Raw genomic sequence first — 15,475 nt, 5'->3', positions numbered from 1 at the left:
TTCCTTTCCTTTCCTTTCCTTTCCTTTCTTTTCTTTTCTTTTCTTTTCTTTGAGACAGGGTTTCACTCTGTCACCTAGGCTGGAGTCTAGTGGCACGATCACAGTTCACTGTAGCCTTGAACTCTTGGGCTCAAGCAATCCTCCTGCCTCAGCCTCCTGAGTAGCTGGGACTACAGGCGTGTACCACCATGCCTGGCTAAGTTTTTAACTTTCTTTTTGTAGAGACAGAGTCTCGCTGTGTTGCCCAGGCTGATCTCAAACTCCTGGGCTCAAGCAGTCCTCCTGCCTCAGCCTCCCAAAGTGCTGGGATTACAGGCGGAAGCCACTGTGCCTGGCCTGGGAGCTTTCTAAAAACATCGACCACCCCCTCCCCAAGTATTCTGATTCACTCAGTCTAGGTAGGGCCTGGACATTGTATTTCAGAAAAGCTCCCTAAGTTTAAAGGCAGCCAGGATTGAGGACCACTAAGCCAGATAACATTTCTTTGTATTCCTTCGTCCTGGACTTTTTCACCCTTGGATTATCCTAACAGCCTCCTCACTGAACTCTTTGATAAGCCTCACCCCTCCCTGCCCCCAAGAAATCCATCCTCCTTCAAGGATCCCGGAGTCACTGGGCTGGTTTTATGAAACACATATTTCATTATGTCACTCCCCTGCTTGCAGTTCTTTAGTGACTTTCCACCGCCTTTCAAATACAATCCAAACTCCTCAGCAAAGACCACAGCCTTCACAGTTTGGCATCTGCCTATCCACTCAGCTCTTGGAAGGCCTCCAAATGTAAGCTTGTTCCAGGCTTTCCAAACTCCTTGGTGTTCTGAGGACGTACCAAGCTGTCATACCTTAAGCCCTGAGCTGTTTCAAATGAATTCCCCCTTCTTCACTCCACCAACTTCTCACTTTTTAATTCATTTGTATATCCCGAAAGACAACTTTTTGCACAAAGGAATTACAGATTGGTTGGTGTGAACAAGGAAAAGAAAAAAAAAATCTATTACTATTTTCCTTTCTTTAAAGGCAGACTGAGACCGACGACGTGAATCTCTTGCTCTTTGCAATTAAAAAAAAAACCAAATGTGAAACATACACAGTTGCCAAAGACTGGTTATCAGGAGTTATCTATGTAAAATAAATTCCTAGCAAGGTTAAGGCAGACAGCAGACTTCATATATTAATATTTATTAAACTCTAATGTTATCTAATCACAGTAAAGATTTTCACCAGCAACTGACAGCACTCCTACCCTCAGGTGCCTAAAAAAATTCCAAACATCTGCTCTGCATAGTCTGGAAAAAAAAAAAAAACAAAACACAGGAAGCTTCTGGGAGACCGTCAGTCACTAAGTCAGTTTCTTAGGCTATCTGGCTTAGCAATAGCTAACCCACATCTATCGTTCAGTATATTCTAGTACAGTCATAGGTTTAGCTAAAGATAATCATCCTACATTTTCTCCTTCACTATTTATTGATTCAACTAGGCATACTGCCAGCAGCTCTCAGGGAAAATGAAAGACCCAAGCTCCTGACTTGAAGCGGGAAGCCAAGTGGAAAGGAAATTCACAGTGGAGTACAGTGCGTATGAGGATCCTCTATCCTCCACTTAGAAATGAACTGGTTTCCTAAGGGCTACTGTGAGGTCCATCTGTTTGTTAATCCCCAAGTGACCCTGTACAGGCGACATTAGCGAATGCCCCTTTCATTGGTGAAAGCCAGACTCCTAACAATGTCCCACATATCCTGGCTCGTCGCCCCATCTCGCTCTGACTGATCCAGCCACACCGTCTCCTCCCATGCCCTCTCCCTCTACTCCCCACCGCCCCACTCCTGGGCGCCTTTTTTGTTGTTGCTGAGGAGTCTCAACTCTGTCTCCCAGGCTGGAATGCAAATCTTGACTCACTGCAACCTCGGTCTCCCAGGTTCAAGCGATTCTCCTGCCTTAGCCTCCTAAGTAGCTGGGACTACAGGCGCCCACCACCACGCCTGGATAATTTTTTTTTTTTTTTTTTTTTTAATTTTTTCAGTGAAGACATGGTTTCAGCATGGTGGCCAGGCTGGTTTCGAATTCCTGACCTCAAATGATCTGCCTGCCTCAGCCTCCCTCCCAAAGTGTGTTATTACCAGCATGGGCCATGGCACTTGGGTCCTCTCTCCCCTTTTTCCTGTTTTATTTTTTCTTCTTCCGCAAAACTTATGTTTACTTTCTGTCTTTCCTCTTTGTAAGCTCCACAAGTGCAAGCTTTTTTGTCTATTTTATTCTCTGATATATCCCAAGCATGTACAGCAGCACACAGCAGTTGCTCAATAAATATTACATAAAGAAATAAACCACTCATACAATTTTTGTTCTAGTGAGTGGTCTTAATTTTTCTGACCAGGATCCACAATAGGAAATACATTCTACATTGTAACATGGTACACGCACACACATGTATGTACATGTGTATGTGTGTGTATAAATATAAGTACAAATTCATGCATATAAACACGTGTCTATATATGTAACTATTATAAAATAATTTTCAAACAAAACCTACAGTAAGTGATGCAGTCTTACATTTTTATATATTTTTAAATGCTGTGTTATCTACCAATGTAACCAATTTGAAATGCACTATTCTCATGCATAGCTTTTCTTTAAAAAACAACAAAAAAGAGTAAATGAAGAACTTCTGTATGGTATGAAGAGGAATGTGATATGACATAGGAAAGACATGTGTGACATCAGAGTAGGAGAGGTGTCCCTTCTTGCTAGTAGACAAGTGGAGTCTGTCTGGACCCACCCAGTCTGTGCTTCTTTATTTAAGGAAGCATTATGATCTTGGATATGAAACTGCATTGCAGGAGAGGGGATTCAGTGTAAAGGACCCTGAATGAAGAAAGAGGTAAGCTGGGAAGCAGAGGTGTTGGGAGGAATGCAGTCCAGATTCACTACAACACAGAGCAAAAAGCAGGAGTACAGAGCAGAAAGTAAGTTATCTCATGGATCAGATGGAAGCACCTTCTGAGCCTGGTTATTCAATGAGCAACCAATATTATTTCCTCAGATGTAAAACAGCTTTGCATCTGGATGCCCTGAAGTCCTTCTGATACTCTATCACAGAAGACAAAGCATTACTGTAACAAGTCAGGAAAACAGCTCCAGGAAAGAATCCACTGCCTAGATAGGCGGCCTTAAGAAAATAATTTCTCTGGTCCTGTTGCTTCATCTATAAAACCTGGGGACTTGCCAGTGGCTTTGTAAACTCCCTAAGCTTTTGACTCTAGTATTTCCTTTATGCCCATTTCACCTTCTCTCTAAGACCACCTCTAGAAAGGGTTCCATGCCCACTGTTAATTTTCCAGATTTCTCATCAATTACATGGAGACATTCTTCTTCCCTCAAAAAACTGGACCACTAGAAACTGCTATGAGAGATCCCCAATTTTGTAAATTTATGAAAGTTTTAATTGTTTTTATTTTAAGAGCTAACGTTTCCAATTTTTTTTTTTTTTTTTTTTTGAGATAGAATCTCACTGTGTCACCCAGACTGGAGTGCAATGGTGCGATCTCAGCTCACAGCAACCTCTGCCTCCTGGGTTCAAGCGATTTTCCTGCCTCACCCTTCTAAGTAGCTGGGATTACAGGTGTTCACCACCACACCCGGCTAATTTTCATATTTTTAGTAGAGACGGGGTTTTGACATGTTGGCCAGGCTGGTCTCAAACTCTTGACCTCAAGTGATCCATCTGCCTTGGCCTCCCAAAGTGCTGGGATTACAGGCATGAGCCACCACACCTGGCCCAATTTGCTTTTTAAGAGATCCATCGACTTCTTGATTTGTCCCATGAAGCTTGTATTCATATTACAGAGAACACAAAACCAACAATGTTTGCTTCTGTGCGTGTCTATAGCCCTCTAAATTTCAACTTGAGGGGAAGAAAACACTTCAATGCACAGAAAGCTCTTAAGAGTTTTACTTTCCTTATTGATGTTTCATGTTCGTACTTTTGTTAGAGTATCTTATCTTCCAAAGAACCCATGACTTGGGCGCTGAAATGCATCTTGAAGCTGTTCATCTTTTCTCTTTACAAATGAGGAAGTTGGTACAGAATTGAGATGATTTGCTGGAGGGACTAGCTTAAAGCTACCCAGCTCTCGTCTCCTGGTTAGAGCCCTTCTTGCCTATTTCAGTAGTGCCCTCACTTGTACATCACCATACTGGTTTTCAGTCCTAGTAAGGAACGGAAGCTTTGAGGGCTTTTCTTTTTAAGTTTTTTTCTTTTTGATTTTTTTCTCTTATTCTTCGGCTTGAGGTTTGGAGACATACATATACAGCTTTCTAGTAAAGAACATTCCTAGAAATTATAGAAAGGAGGGGAAAAAGGACCCATTTTCCCTGTGATGTGATGACAACTTAATAAATGGTTTTGCCTTGAAAGGAGGAAACGTTGGGAGACACGCCCTGCAAGCCTATACCTGGGATGGAAGCGCTGCAAGTGACGCTTTAGCAATGCAGAAGTTAAATCAACTGAAATCCTCTTTGAGGATCATGTAGTACAAGAGTTTGCAAAGCACTCTTTTCAACACGTAAACCAGGAAAAGGCAAGTAGCTTACATCAAAACATGTGCTCTTCCCTGGCAAAGGCAACAGCTCCGGATGAATCTGAGCCCATGAGGGACACAGCTCTATGAGGCCCTCTAGTCTTGTGCGGATCCAGTTATTTCCAGGAACAGAAAATATCTCCCAACTAATCAAAAATTGGCACTTATTAGCCAGCAAAAAGAGGTCAAACTGAAATCAAAATAAACTATGAAGGAAATGGATACTGAATCATCACATCTTTCTATTTCATTTCAACCTAGGGCAGGATAAAAATAAATCGCTGTGACACGGACACACACGCCTATCTATCCATACACACACACATGTGTATACGTATTTCTAGTATTCTATGTCAAATATTTACACATTTCAAACTATGCAGTAACAACAGTGATTTGTATTAGCTCATAAAGTACGAAGTCCTTTGAAGATGATAACTGTATAGATGAAGAATTTCAAGAAAGAAAAGTATCTAACTAATTGATACAGTTTTTAAGGGTCCTTATTTTCCTGAGTCTCATTTTTTTTCGGTAAAATGAAGCACATGTTTTAAGATTATATAATCCATTCCCTTTTTAAACTTACTATTCAAGGCAAAATATCTAGTTCCAAACCTAGAGTAACCCTGTCTCTATTATTAAAAGTTGGCATACAAATTAACTCTTCTTTTACATACGTTAGCAAAGCTTATTCTAAGAGGGGCATCTCCCCCAACATTGGCTTTTGCTTTATAGTTCTACCATAGCACAGGAGAAAACAAAATAGTGTGCAAATTACAATGCTATAAAAATCTTAAATTAGAAATAAAGGGGATAGCAGGAATGTCTGTTAAAAAAACTGCTCACCCATATTTTCATCCATTCTAACAGAAAAAAGAAAATGAATGAAACATCAAGTTGCCTTATCAAAGCCCAATGACAATGAAAATGTGGCAGGTACTGGTTAGGAGTGTAAGCTACCTCCAGGCATTTCTATGTCAAAACTCAAAGAGGAAACACTATTCAATTAGACTTTCTCAGTTTTGTGCCAAAAAGTATGAGAAAAAAATAAGATTTTCTGTGTTCTAGGGGAGCTAAGGAATTATTTTCATCAGTATTGCTTGGGACACCCAGCCCCCTAAATGAACATTAATGAATGAACAGAAATTAATTCAATGGTCAAATTCTGATTCAGGTTCCTACAAACAACTTAAGCCTTCATTTTGTTGCTGTCCTCATTCTGTTTACACACGCTGACCGGAAGGGGCCTGAGGTTCCAGTCAACTCACATGTGACCTTGGGCTAGTCACTGAACCTCTCCGCATCTCAGCTGCCCCTCAGTAGGGAAAAAGGCACTGGTTTTCCAGGCTGCCTTTGCAAAGTTCTGGAACTTCCCATGAAATGACTTTTACAGATGTCCAAGCATTATATAAAATGCCCTTTCTGTGCTATACAATTTGAAGAAGAGAATTGTATGGAGATTGGATCCCTTATGAGTTTACGGTTTCTCCAGAATCGAGAGGTAAAGATCACTTCAGGATTTCCGCATCTTCTCTCTATTTTGTCACTTGAGTGTGAGGAGGGACACAGCGTGGCTGTGGTGCATGGGCCACAGGCCATTTCACCTCTGATGTCTCTTCTTCTGTGGCTTCCTAAGTGCTGCCAGCCTGGGAAATGCTACAACCCCAGGGTGTGGAAAACTTTTGTCCCTTAAACATCCTTTAGAGATTCGTGCGAGGAGAAGGAAGGCGCCTTTCTGACAAGCTTCAGGAAGTGACCTCCAGTCCTCTCCACAGGACACTCAAAGGTGGGGCAGGGCAGAGAACAAAATGTGGATGGGAGGTGCCAAAGGCATCTGAGGACTCAGCCTTCACTGACCTCAGCCTTCAATGAGCTTTTGATATTTTTCCCCAACGGGGGACGGGGTAGACACCAAAAGGTACCAAGTAGAGAAACGTAAAATGAAAATAAGCACACTTTTCACGAGGAAAGTAAGTCTAGTAGCAGAACACCCCCTCCCCTCCTGCAAAAAAAAAAAAAAAAAAAAAAACACAAAAAACAAACAACCAAAAAATCCAAGGATGAATGATTAAGAGAAACAGATTTCCACTGTGTTTTGGCTTCACTTTAGAAGGATATAACAGTTCAACTTTGGGTGCCCCAAACTTTATTTCCTTAAAGACAGGCATTTATATATTTTTAGTCACATTTGTGAGAAAAGTCTCCTTTAGAAATAATATTTGAAAGTACTTTCACTGAAGAAAGCATTATTTGGTACAGTCAATGTGGCCAGAGTTTTACAAAATGGTATCCCAGAACACTCCCCCAAATGTTAAAGACAGAGCCCCAAGTCTCGTCTCACTAGACTCCCCTCCATGGAGGGGACTCACAGAAAATTTGTCATTCCTGGACTCTAACATTATAGCTCCCTACCTATGCACCACAAGCCTCCCAGGAAATTGCAAAGTAACTGTAAGGCTCTATAAGGGCCAGACTAGAGAAGTCTGATTGCTGCTTGGGAGACACTATGAAAGTTTATAGGCTAAATGTGAGGGCTTTCTTCTTGTTCTCCGTTAATTATGATGGCAAGGCAGAAATGTCTAGTGAACAAAACGTTACGACAGAGTAGACCTAATTAGAGGGCCCCCAGGAGGACTCTGCAGTTCTTATCAGTGATCATGATAATCCCTAACAATAACACAGGGTCCCACAGAAGGAAAAGGGCCAGAGGACAGAATGAGCCCTTCTCAGCTGGGAATCTAAGCCCTTTTACATTAACTGGATCTCTAACTAATTTGGGGTTGAAAGAAAACACCATGGATGGCGCTCACTCAATGCAGTAACTCAGTCCTATAAAACATACTTCAACCCTACAGCACTGTCTTCCTTCAAAGGGGAACAGCACTCACCTTCCTCCGCATTCATCCATATGCAAAGGCCACAGAGTCGGAAATAGAGACAGTTGTGAAGGTGCTCCAGAAAAGCATGTTCCTTCTAATTTTACAGCCATGGAAAAGAGGGTCTTGGAATAGGACACATTGGATAGTTACACTCTGTGGTTGGGCGTTAGTTCACCCTGACTACAACATGAAGGAATTTATTTTTTAGTGTCTTGAATGATGTACAGATTATTCCTTTGCCTGATTGCCCCAGAACTCCAAACTAAGAATTTTAGGGGCAGATCCTGAAAAAATGAGCGTTCTGAGAAAAGTCAGAGATACAACTTAGTCTAGACGTTAAAGGAATTAGCTCTCTCCCACTAGATCCCAACTCATGTAATTCAAATCATTGGACTGCAAACATTACAAATGAAAATCACCTTTCTCCCCAGGTCTGCTTTATAATCTCAAGAACAGGCTTGGCATGATGTGGGTCTGGATGCCAGTCACACCATGGGGCCAGGTTTTGCTATGATGTTGCAAAGCACTGACAATTCGGTCTTTAATGATTTGGCAATAGCCAGGGAGGAAGGGGAAACATCTGAAGTTATTTTTACTTTTGTAAAAGTCTTCTGGCTGTACAGGGTGAATGGTAGGGTGGATCAAGTATTGTCTGGAGCCTTTCAGGGTCTTTTATTTTTGCATGGCCTCATTTCCGTCTTCCTGTTGCTAGGAAGGAGAGTGAAGCATGAGAAACTTGTGTTGACAATGCTGGACCATCCTGTCCAGCACAAGGCTCTCTTCCAAAAAGTCCGATCCATTTCACCCACTGTACTCTGGATGTCCCCATTCTTCTGGACCAAATCACCCTTCCCTGAATATTTTCAAATTGCATATTTACCCACTTAAGTCATAAAAATACCACTCTGATTTAAACATTGCGTCATGGCTTAAAATCTCCATGGGGACACCAAGGGAAACCCAAGTACTTATTTCTGTATTTGAAACCACCTCTTGGAATCTCACCAAGCCTCTGATTGGAAGGCATCTCAACTGGGGCCTCCCATATCCCCTTTAAGTCCCATAATAGTTCTACAAATAAGAGTTTAAGTACTATATACATTTTTAAACTCACTTCACAGTAATAGCTTGTTGAATCACAACATGTCTCTCTACTGGTCTGGTATATTTTCCAGAAGCACCCAAACACCTCTTTTAATGTAAAAATGCTCTTAAACTTTGCTTAGTCTGCTCTCTGAACTGCAGTACAGAACAACAAAAAAACAAGCAAACAAAGGCTTTAGGTTGAAGAGTAACCTGCCTTTCACCTTTACTCCAGAGCCCTAAGAAAATCCTTCAGTCTTTCAGTGCATTAACATTTGAAACACTGCCTTCATCGTTAGCAATAGTTAATTGCTCAACTATTCACTGTTTAAGGAATGAGTGGTGTTTCTCCTAAAATCTGCAATTGGGAAGTTATGACACAAGTCACCAAAACCACTTTTCTCACCCACTCCAGGGAAAGATTTAAGTTGGAAACTATTTATCCTCCGGTCCCCATTTTGAACTTCCAGGCTGTCTGGTGTCTGGTGTTACTCTGCGTGAATTAAAATAAGTATTTGTAAAAGCAAACTTTTCAAAACAGCCAGGAGAGAAACTCAGTCTGCTGTGCTTCATTTTAAACTCTGAACAGTAGTGCTAATGCAAAAAGTATGCATCTGCGCTCAGTATGCATCGGCCACTCTGTAAATCTGGCATGCCACAAGAAAAGTGAATACATTCAATCGCCAACATTTTCTCAGAAAATGTCTCAAAATAACTTTTGTGCACACATCTGCTAACCATTTGACACTGGTTCCCCAGGACTTTAGTTCTTCGATTAGAGGGGCTGCTGCCTTACAGGACACCCCTCTGACCATCTGCTGCCGTCTGCAAGCCAAGATGGCACCTCCATTAATTCCACACTTATGGTCTGCAAATTATGTCTACCGAGGACCAGTCTGTAGTCCAGATGGACGGCGAATTAGTCAACCTCTTGGAGCTGCTGATAGATTTACATTCAGAGGGCTGCAGTCTGCTGGACTATTAATTTTCCCTCATTCCTTCAGCAAACAGAATTTTGGAGGAAAAAAAATGTAATCTGAGACTCAGTATTCTGCCTTCTCACAAGCTGTATTTTTTTTTTTTTCCAAATACATCATCAATGCCACCAGCCTAGGCTGCATTCTTCTATCTCACCAATAATCGCCGAAACAATCTCTGAATCCTGAGAATGAACCCATTTGCTCACTCATATTGGGTGTAAAAAGACTCACTCAAAACAAGACTGGGGATGGGGAAGGGTGGGAAGTGGGACGAAGCCGTCTTTAAATGCAGATTAATGACTGCAAGCAGGGGTTTCCTTCTGCAGTGATAAGCACACATTGGGTATTTACTGAACATCGGGAACAGGCACCCTGATAATCACTTGACTTGAATGAGCTCATTTGATCCTCACAACCTCCCCGCGCGGAGGTAATACAGTTATCACCCCTTTGCTGCAGTTGAAGGAGGCACGGTGAGGTCCTGTCACTGCTCAGGTTCGCCCAGCTAGCAGTGCTGCTGACCAGGATCAGACCCCACCAGCCTGACCCGGTGTCTCCTCTCACTTTCCTCGCCCCAGGGGCTGTGCGCTGAAGGACGCTCGCGGACGCTGAAAACTACACGCAGCAGGGTCGCTTTGCTGTGGAGAGGAGGGGTGCACCTCCTTCGGAGGGATCAAAGGCTCGGCCCAGGACTCTGGAGGTGGGGACAGGGACATGGAGTGGGACAGGCTTCCCAGAAGCTGTCGCCTGGTTACGAAAATAGTCGGGTCGGGAGGCGAGCTTCCTTCCTCTCTCCAGCCCAGGAACTCGCTCCTCGGGCTTCTTGTCGGGGTCAAGGGCGTGGACATCTCCAAGGGGGCATTTCAGGGACACGATTCAGCGACCCTTCTCGGGGGGAGGGAGGGGAAACCCACTGTATTTTTTTTTTTTCCTAGGAAGAACCCCTTTTGCAAGCCACGGGGCTTGCTAAGCTACCCCAACACTCTCCAGGTACCCGCGGCTACCAAACCGAGACTTCCCTGGCCAGGTCTGAGTCAATTCCCAGCGTATAAAGTATCTGACCCCAAAATGGTTGAAAAGGAAAACAAGTTTTTGGTGAACTGACTTTCAAGCAGTGATGAAAAAAAAATTTTTTTTTTCCAAGTGCCACTACGGTCTAAAACGTTCCCAAACAGTAAACTCTCCAGGAGTTCACGCTGATTTTGGACTAGCCTGGTCAATGACAGAAAGTGAGTACGAGCGCAGAGCAGTCGTCCCCAAAGGAAAGGAAGGTAGAAGGCGGTGTTGCCGCGCCCCACGAGCCAGAGCCGCGAGCCCCCACCCGGCTCAAGGAAGAAAGTGAACCAGGGCTTCCCTTCATGGGTTGCGGCCGATCCGGAGCCCGCCTGGCGCGCTGGCCCGCAGTCCCCAGGCAAAAGGTAATTAAGGGTCACTCCTCCAAAATGCAAACTCCCTCCCCAAACTGCGAGTCCTGCTATCCCCACACCACCTTCAAGAAACTCCGGGGACTCCGCAGAAAGCGTTTCAAGAGCACAGAACAACAAGCACTGACTTGACAAGGCGGGGTGACACTTTCTCGCGGTGGGTCCCCTCCGCAGCCGGCTCCCGCGGCCGGCCCGACGGCAAGACGCAAGTCCAGCTTACGTGTTAGGATCATGGTGTCCGGCTTCTCTCTGCACATCAAGCGCGGCAGGCGGCGGCGGCAGCGCAGTGGGGAAGTCGAGGCAGGCCGAGGCCGCTCGGTTCCCGCGTCGGGACCCACGGCGGCACCCGCGACCCGCGCCCTCGCGGTCCTCAGCGCATCCTTGCTCGCCGCTCCCTGCCCCTCGCCACGGACCCAGAAAGAACAAGGCGTTTTCTAAAGATCGAAAAGAGGGAGCGCTCAGGGAGTTGGGCGAGAAGCCCGTGAGCCGGGGATCCTGCTGCTGGGAGGTGCGGCCATGTCCCAGCTAGGAGCGAAGCGCCCTCGCTCGGGCAGCCGGAGCGAACTGTCTCCCGCGCGCCCCGCCGGCCGCGCCCTCCCGCTGTGCCCACCCCCTGAGAGGCGGGGCCAGACCGGGCGGCACCGCCTCCTCCCAGCGGTCTGGGTCGCGGGCCTTGAGGACGGGTTGCTCTCCGGCACCGCCCCACTGTCAGGCTCCGCCCCGCCCCAGTTCTCTTCCCCGCGGCCGCAGCCTCAGGCCGCCATCTAGCCCCATCCCACCAGGGCCCCTCCCCTCGGTCCCGCCCCCCGTCCCAACCCTCGCCTCCTCCGCCCAAGGCTGGAATGTTTTCCCCCACGGGCCTCCACGTTCCCAGCGGGAAGCGCCTAAAAGTCGCCAACTATTAGCCCCCGGGTACAAAGGCAAAGGTCACAAGGCATTTACTTGGCGGAGGTGTCCGGGCTGGACCCTAGCGTGACTTTCGCTTTCCTTCTTTTTCTTGGTAGCTTTGCGCACTTTTTACCTGTCTTTTATCCTGGCGGGAACCGCGTAAATTTGCGAGAACCAAGAGGAAGCAGAGAGGAAGGGAAAGTGGCAGTGTTTCCAGATCTGTAAAAACGCGTGAAGAGTACCTGTCCCTTGGACATTGGTTATTTATTGCTAAAACCCGCGTGGGTACTGAGCGAATGTAGGTGATAAATACTGCCTTAGAGGAATTGAGCTTTTACTCGCACGTGCTGGGGGTCACACCGTGTTTCTCAAACTGGCCCTTGGGCCACAATCCGAATGCAACTCCTGGAACTGTCCTTGGCTGGCGCCTGTCTGCAGAATTCTAATCTTTGATGGTGAGAATCTGCAACTTTTACAAGCTCTCAGATGATTCTGATGGCCTGTAGTTTGAGGACCCCCTGATGTATTAGGAAGCCTGATGTTAAGAGATCACAGCTAAATACAGTTTCAGTAAGAGTCTTAAAAAATCCAGAACGGGATTCCATGAAAATTTACTTCGGGGTTAATTGATGCTTTCTGCCTGCTATCTCTGGGCAAGGAAGACTACTGAACTAAACTCATTCATTCAACAGATACAGAAAGAGCATTTACTATGTGCCAAAGACAGATGTAGGCTGGGAGATACAGAAGTGAGCAAAAGAGACAAATACCCCTTCCCTCCCGGAGGTTACTTTCTCGTGGGAAAGATGCACAACGAACAAAATAAATGAGATATATATAGAGTATGTTTGATGGAGATACATAAAGCAGGGAGGTAATACTGGAACTGGGGAAGGGCACAATTTGATTTTAAATGGGGCAAATACAAATAGGAGAAATTAGTCTGTTATACTGTAAAACGTATTGGTTTCATAGCCATATCTTAGTTTACATACACAAGACTCTTCTCCCCTTTCCCTTATAAATGTTGATAAAACAAAATAAAAATGCTGGGTGAATGCAGTGGCTCACACCTGTAATCCCAGCGCTTTGGGAACCGAGGTGGAAGGGCTATTTGATCCCAGGAGCTTGAGACCAGCCTTGGTAATGTTGCAAGACTCCATCTCTACAAAAATAAATAAATAGGCTAATTCCACTACTGGCTCCCTAATTTACCTAAACCAAAATTCAGCTCTAAAGGGTATGGGACTCCTCCGTTCAACAGATATTTCCAGGCTTTTTACCTACTTACAATGTAACTGCTGATGGTGCAAGGGCTATAGTCTGGTGGGGGGAAGCAACAGGGATGTATGAAAAAGCGGTGCTGTGAGGGCCCAGGAAATGGAGATCTGACCTGGCCCAGATGATGCAGTTGCCTTCAGGAGTGTAGGAGCCGGAGGAGCTGCCCAAGAGCCCACCACCAGCAAGGGGGAGTGTGATTCGACGGGAGGCCAGGAAAGTAAAAGCAAGAACTTTTAGTGCCCTGCGTGACTATGTTAAGGAGAGACCTTAGCAGTGATAAACCGCTAGAAGCCATTTTAATGGAAGAAAGCATCCCATGATTGGATTTGCAATTTGAAAAGATCGCTCAGGCTGCAGTGTAATATTCAAACTTAAAAAGTAAGAGTGCACCTTCAAAACATACTAATTTACCTTATTTATTAAAAATTCAAACCTTAAAAATACAGATATTCTAAATATCTCCCCTCCAAATACACTAATTCTCAGAATGAGTTCTTAATGTTTTTTATTTGCTGGTTAAAGTTGTATTCTAATTGAATTAGGTTGCCAGGAGTCTTTTAAATTTCACTTAGCATTCATCTTTCCAGAATAAAACAGGCTAGACTTCTCTTCTGCTTCAAGCCCCATTCCTCTCTCCTTGATTATTGATGCCGCTGTCCCTGGATCTTTTCTAATTTCATTACATCTCTCTGGAGATTGTGTTATGTAGTTTGCTCATTGTGTAATTCTACTAATAATAGCTCCAAAATCCTTTCTCTTAGTGATGCGTTGGTTTGCATTTGACCTTCCCTGAATCTCATCCTCTTCCGATCTTTGGTCTATTTACACATCCTACAACAAGGGCCAAGCCCCGATTTTTATAGCTTTAATTCCACTCTTATTAGAAATGGACATGCTACATTTTGAAAGCTGCTACGCTTAAGAGAATAGTGGTTGAAAGCAGGACTGTTAGAGCAGGCCACTTACTAGCTTTATGATTAATATATTATTGGTTTATGTTATAATTTAAACTTTTATTTTAGATTCAGGGGGTACATGAGCAGATACATTGCATCATGCTGAGGTTTGGGGTATGATTGGTCTAGTCACCCAGGTACTAAGCATAGTAGCTAATAGTTTTTCAACTCTTTCTCCCCTTCCTCCCTCTTTCCCCACTCTAGTAGTTTCCATTGTCTATTGTTGCCATCTCTATGTCCATGAGTACTCAGTGTTTAGCTCCCACTTATGAGTGAGAACATGTAGTATTTGGTTTCCTGTTCCTGTGTTAATATGGTTAGCATAATGGCCTCCAGCTGCATCCATGTTGCTGCAAAGGACATGATTTCATTCTTGTTTTTGAGATAGTCTCACTTTGTTGCCCAGGCTGGAGTGCAGTGGTGAAATCTCAGATCACTGCAGCCGAAAGTCTGTGCATCCCACTCAGGACAAGAGGATCCCAGGCTCAAGTGATCCTCCCACCTTAGCCTCCCAAGTAGCTGGGACTACAGGTGTGTGCCACCATGTCTGGCTAATTTTTGTATGTTTTGTAGAGACAGAGTTTTGCCGTGTTGCCCAGGCTGGTCTTGAACTCCTGGGCTCAAGCACTCCACCAGACTTGGCTTCCCAAAGTGCTGGGATTACAGGCGTGAGCCACCACACCTGGTTTATTTCATTTTTTTTTTTTTTTTTTGATGGCTGTGAAGTTGAATATGCTATTTAGCCTCTCAAAACTTCAGTTTCACCTTTAAAAAAGAAGGTTGTTATAGTGCATAACTCATGGGGGTTTATGAGGCTTGAATAAAATAATGTACATAAGTGCTTAATACATATTAACCACTTATTAATGTTAGCCACTATTATTAGAACTAAAACATGAAATTCCTATTTAAATCATTATCCAGGAGAAGATTAAAACAAAATAAGACCTTGGAATTACCCTCTGTGAATCTGAGGAACTTTTACAAGCGCGGGAAGGAAAGAGTGAAAAAATCACGCAGAGTGTCAACAAACAGTGGTGCTTTACCTCTGAGGGTCCCCAGGCCCCACAGTGTCCTTCCTCTTCATTTAACCTTCAGCTCATCACCCAAGGTTTCATCTGTCTCTGTCATAGGCAGATGATGGTAGAAGGGATTTTTCAGCTGATCTGCATTAAGTGAGATTTTGGTTTGAAATGCTAAACTAAGAGGCAGGAATTACCTGTTCAATGTAGCCTGTTTGTTTTAAAAAATGATTTGGCACCAAGACCTGTGCTGTTCACTTCCTGTCATGCTCTCTCCTCAGCTTGGACATCACTCTGCTCTAGTGATATGAGCCAGGCAATCTCTTTGGAAATTGATTTCTCTCCTTGGGGAAATAGCAGACTCCTCTGCACTTGGAAAATGT

At 44.3% G+C, this 15,475-nt stretch overlaps 1 protein-coding gene across 4 annotated transcripts in view; it reads right to left on the bottom strand.

The window, feature by feature from the left end:
• The window catches only part of DLC1 (DLC1 Rho GTPase activating protein), a 438,391-nt gene that overhangs the window by 49,195 nt on the left and 373,721 nt on the right, over window positions 1-15,475 (bottom strand). The window contains exon 1 of one of the 4 annotated variants that reach the window (XM_011934902.1): window positions 11,166-11,699. The exons of the other annotated variants lie outside the window; for them this stretch is intronic. Within the exon in view, the coding sequence (XP_011790292.1) occupies window positions 11,166-11,202 (37 nt within the window). The 5' untranslated portion in view covers window positions 11,203-11,699. Of the gene's footprint in view, window positions 1-11,165; window positions 11,700-15,475 lie in introns of those variants that run through there. 4 annotated transcript variants of the gene reach the window in all.

This window comes from Colobus angolensis, unplaced genomic scaffold (genome assembly GCF_000951035.1).
Source record: "Colobus angolensis palliatus isolate OR3802 unplaced genomic scaffold, Cang.pa_1.0 Scaffold14, whole genome shotgun sequence".
Taxonomy (NCBI): Eukaryota; Metazoa; Chordata; class Mammalia; order Primates; family Cercopithecidae; genus Colobus; species Colobus angolensis.
The sequence above is the reverse complement of the archived record's forward strand: the minus strand, read 5'-3'. Positions and strand labels throughout refer to the sequence as shown.